Raw genomic sequence first — 3,652 nt, forward strand, 5'->3', positions numbered from 1 at the left:
ATGAATGCCACTCTTGGAACCAGAGCAAAGCAAACATGTAGCGCATGTGTGTTTCACCTTCTTTGTGCATGAGGAAGGATGCGTATCTCTCACTCTCAACGTTTTCACATAATATCACAATATCAGGCACCGAGCTTCGCTCGTTATTTTTATTTATTTATAAACAGAACACAATTCTCTAAAATGATCGTGTTTATACTTCTCAGCTGGCTGTGAAGGGCCCCCCGGCTGAGCCACACCGCCCCTGATTATTGATTTTGATCTTGTTCACACAGAGAGGATCTATTGCCATAATTTCAGTTTTCTCATACGATATGTTCAAACCAATCTTCTGTGAAATTCGTTCAAGACTCAATCTGTGATCTAACTTATCTCGTATTCACCGTAAATACAGCCAGATCATCCGCAAATCCTAGTGTACTGCACTTTATTGCGTCTCGACCTACCCCTATCTCAACTCACTGGGTTTTCTACTTGCCAAATTTTTATCATATAGTCCAGTGCAATATTAAATAGAAGTGAGGAGAGCTAATATCATTATCTCAGTCCAGTCTTTATTGGGAAAGGTTCAGAAGGCTCTCCTCTGAGTTTAACTTTTGACTGTGTATTTTTCAAAGTCAATCCCATCATCTTTTTCAACTTTGGATGTAGACCATAATACTCAAGAATCTTCAACAAAGTTGGTCTGTGAATGCAATCATACGCCTTCTTGAAATCAATGGATGCTATGAACATCTCTGTTTATTATTGATTTTAAATTTCTCAATCATCAACTTCAAAGCAAGAATCTGGTCAGCACAACTTCTGTAAGGCCTGAATCCTCCCTGATATTCCCCTAGTTGATGTTCCAATACACCTTTTGATCTATTCAAGATTATTCTGAAAGAATTTTTCACGTACAGTCCAACAGAATGATTCAGGTAGTTTATCCTCCACAGAAAGATTCCATTCCTCATTCCACCACAAGTGTTTCATCCTAGGCTTCACTGGAGCAGTCTCTTCTGCTATTATTTTTAGTTTAGAAACGAGGTTGTCTAAATTCTGAGTACTTCCCGTTTCTTCATAAGTTCTCCTCTTATATGCCTCGTTTCTCATCAGAGATGCTGGTTCCATTCTCCTTTTAACTCTCACAGGCGGCCTTCTTCTTCTTCTGAATGGTGTTAGGTTGATTTTGATCTTGACAATGTAATGATCGGATCCAGAATTGGTTCCTCTCAATACCTTTACATTCTGAATCTCTCTATGAAAGTTTTTATACATAAATACATGATCAATTTGACATTCATCTTTTCTAAAATCAGGATGTTTCCATGTTTTCAGTCTATGTGGAAATCTTTTAAAGCAGGTTGATTTAGATGTTAGATCATTATTTCTACAGATTTCAATGGCATGAAGGCCATTCCTGTTCGTTCTTATCTGTGTTGGCCATCTACCTATAATATATCTGAATCTCTTCTCCTTTCCCAGTTGAGCATTAAAATCTCTTACCAGAATTATTACTTGATCTGGTGGTACTTTGACTATTCTTTCACCTAGAAGATCCCAAAACTTTTGAAGTTCTTCCTGCTCTTTTTGTATGTTGTTTTTATTGTTAGTTGGAGCATGAGCATTATTATAGTATAGATCTTGTTTGCCGACTTAAAAGTCAAAGCTTCGTCACCAATAGTAACTTTATCAATTTGACAGAGATAGATAAGGACTAACTGTATAAATCGAGTAATGATTGAGAGCTCGACGAGAGCGGTCGTATCGGAGTGGTTGCTGAGTCAGCTGTGCAAAGTTTAAACGTTCCGTAACAAAATATTTCGTGCTAGTGAACCGTGCTGTAGTGAATATTTTATTTGAAGATTTAAAAATGTCTTGTTTTATTTGCTCTAAATCCGTTCGGAATTCAGGTGAGCTGATTTCATGTGTCGACTGTGAAGCGAATTTTCATATAGGATGTGTGAAAATGACCAAGGACGATGCGGACTACATAAAGAGAAACAAACAAATTTGGAGATGTAGCAGCTGTTCCTCTACACGTCGCAAAAGTATGGTGAGTGAATCGACAACAGGAAACAAGGACGTGACTCTCCAAGAACTCGCAGGAGTTCTTGAGGTAATTGCAGGAAATCAGACGTCGATGAAGGAGAATATTAAGAAAATGGAGTTGGAACTTGGGAAATCAATTGAATCATGTCATCAGGCGATTAACGACATAAATAAGAAGTTTGATGAACAAAACAAGCAAATTAGCACATGCCTCATCAACATCGATAAGCTTTCAACAGAAGTAGCTAGCCTCAGGAAAGAAAATGCAGAACTGAAGGAACGCGTCGAGGATATGGAACAATACTCAAGATCGAACATGCTGGAAATAAATGGTATACCCAAAAAACAGGATGAAGATGTAACAGAAATCATTTGTAGAATGAGCGAAGCATTAGGACACAAAATAAAAGCAGATGCAATCGACATTTGTCACAGACTTAAACAACGAAATGAAAACCTACCTCCACCAATCGTTGTCAAGTTCGTTCGTAGAACAGACAAACAAGTAATATTGAATAAAAGGAAAGTTACGAGGCAGTTTTCTACAAAGCAGATGGGAGAAACAACGGACCATCCAGTCTATGTGAATGAAAGTCTAGCACCTACGCGAAGAAGGATTTTCACCATGGCGAGAGAGATCTTCAAAAGAGGCGACATCAAATACCTATGGATCAAGGAAGGGAAGATTCTAGCTAGGAAAGAAGACGGAACACCAGTTATTGAACTCAAGAACAGTGAACAAGTGAAAAAGTTGAGCGTCAAATACCTATGGATCAAGGAAGGAAGATTCTAGCTAGGAAAGAAGACGGAACACCAGTTATTGAACTCAAGAACAGTGAACAAGTGAAAAAGTTGAGCGTATTAAGTGCATCTAAGCAGCCAGGTAACCAAGAAAATAACAGTGTCAGTACCGTAAATAAAAATGTCATCAGAGATAAGTAGCAGAGAAACACTAATTATTCATCAAAATATACGCAGTCTGCGAAGTAATTTCGATTTATTCTTAGTGCAAATGAGGAAATTAGAAAACAACCCGCTAATAATAGTCTTGACAGAAATATGGATACTAGAGAATGAAATAGACTTATATCATATAGAGGGCTATTCCGTACATGGTAATTTCAATCATAACTACAGAGCAGGAGGAACTTTGGTTTATATAAGCAGTGAGATAACGTTCAAAACAAAGACAATAGTTTTTATTTCAGCGGACTGTGTACATATATCTTGTTCATATAATAATTTTGAATTTCAGTTGTTGGCTGCTTACAGGTTGCAATCAAACTCACCCAAAATATTTCTTAACGAATTAACCTTGTACTTAGAAGAAATATTTAATATTAACGAAAACAATGAGGTCCCTTTCTTTTTCACGGGAGATATAAATATAGATCTTTTTCAGAACACCAGAATTATTGACGATTACAAATATTTAATGAATAGTTTTGGATTTGAATCACTCAATACTGATTACACTCATAGGTCCCGATTTTCCAACTCTTTAATAGATCATCTTTACTTAAAATCCGGCAAAAATAGAACAAAACTGAATAAAATTAATCTAATTCCAGAAATACTACATTTAGATATAACTGATCACAGTACAATCATACTTAAA

General features: G+C 36.6%; 1 protein-coding gene across 1 annotated transcript; it reads left to right on the forward strand.

Annotated features, from left to right (window-relative positions):
• The first annotated feature begins 1,951 nt into the window (after positions 1-1,951).
• LOC111046671 lies at positions 1,952-2,827 on the forward strand. The gene has a single exon (XM_039420082.1). It carries the CDS (start codon positions 1,952-1,954, stop codon positions 2,825-2,827), a length of 876 nt encoding a protein of 291 aa, XP_039276016.1.
• The last annotated feature ends 825 nt before the right edge of the window (positions 2,828-3,652 follow it).

The sequence above is a fragment of the Nilaparvata lugens genome, chromosome 2 (assembly GCF_014356525.2).
Source record: "Nilaparvata lugens isolate BPH chromosome 2, ASM1435652v1, whole genome shotgun sequence".
Classification (NCBI taxonomy): domain Eukaryota; kingdom Metazoa; phylum Arthropoda; class Insecta; order Hemiptera; family Delphacidae; genus Nilaparvata; species Nilaparvata lugens.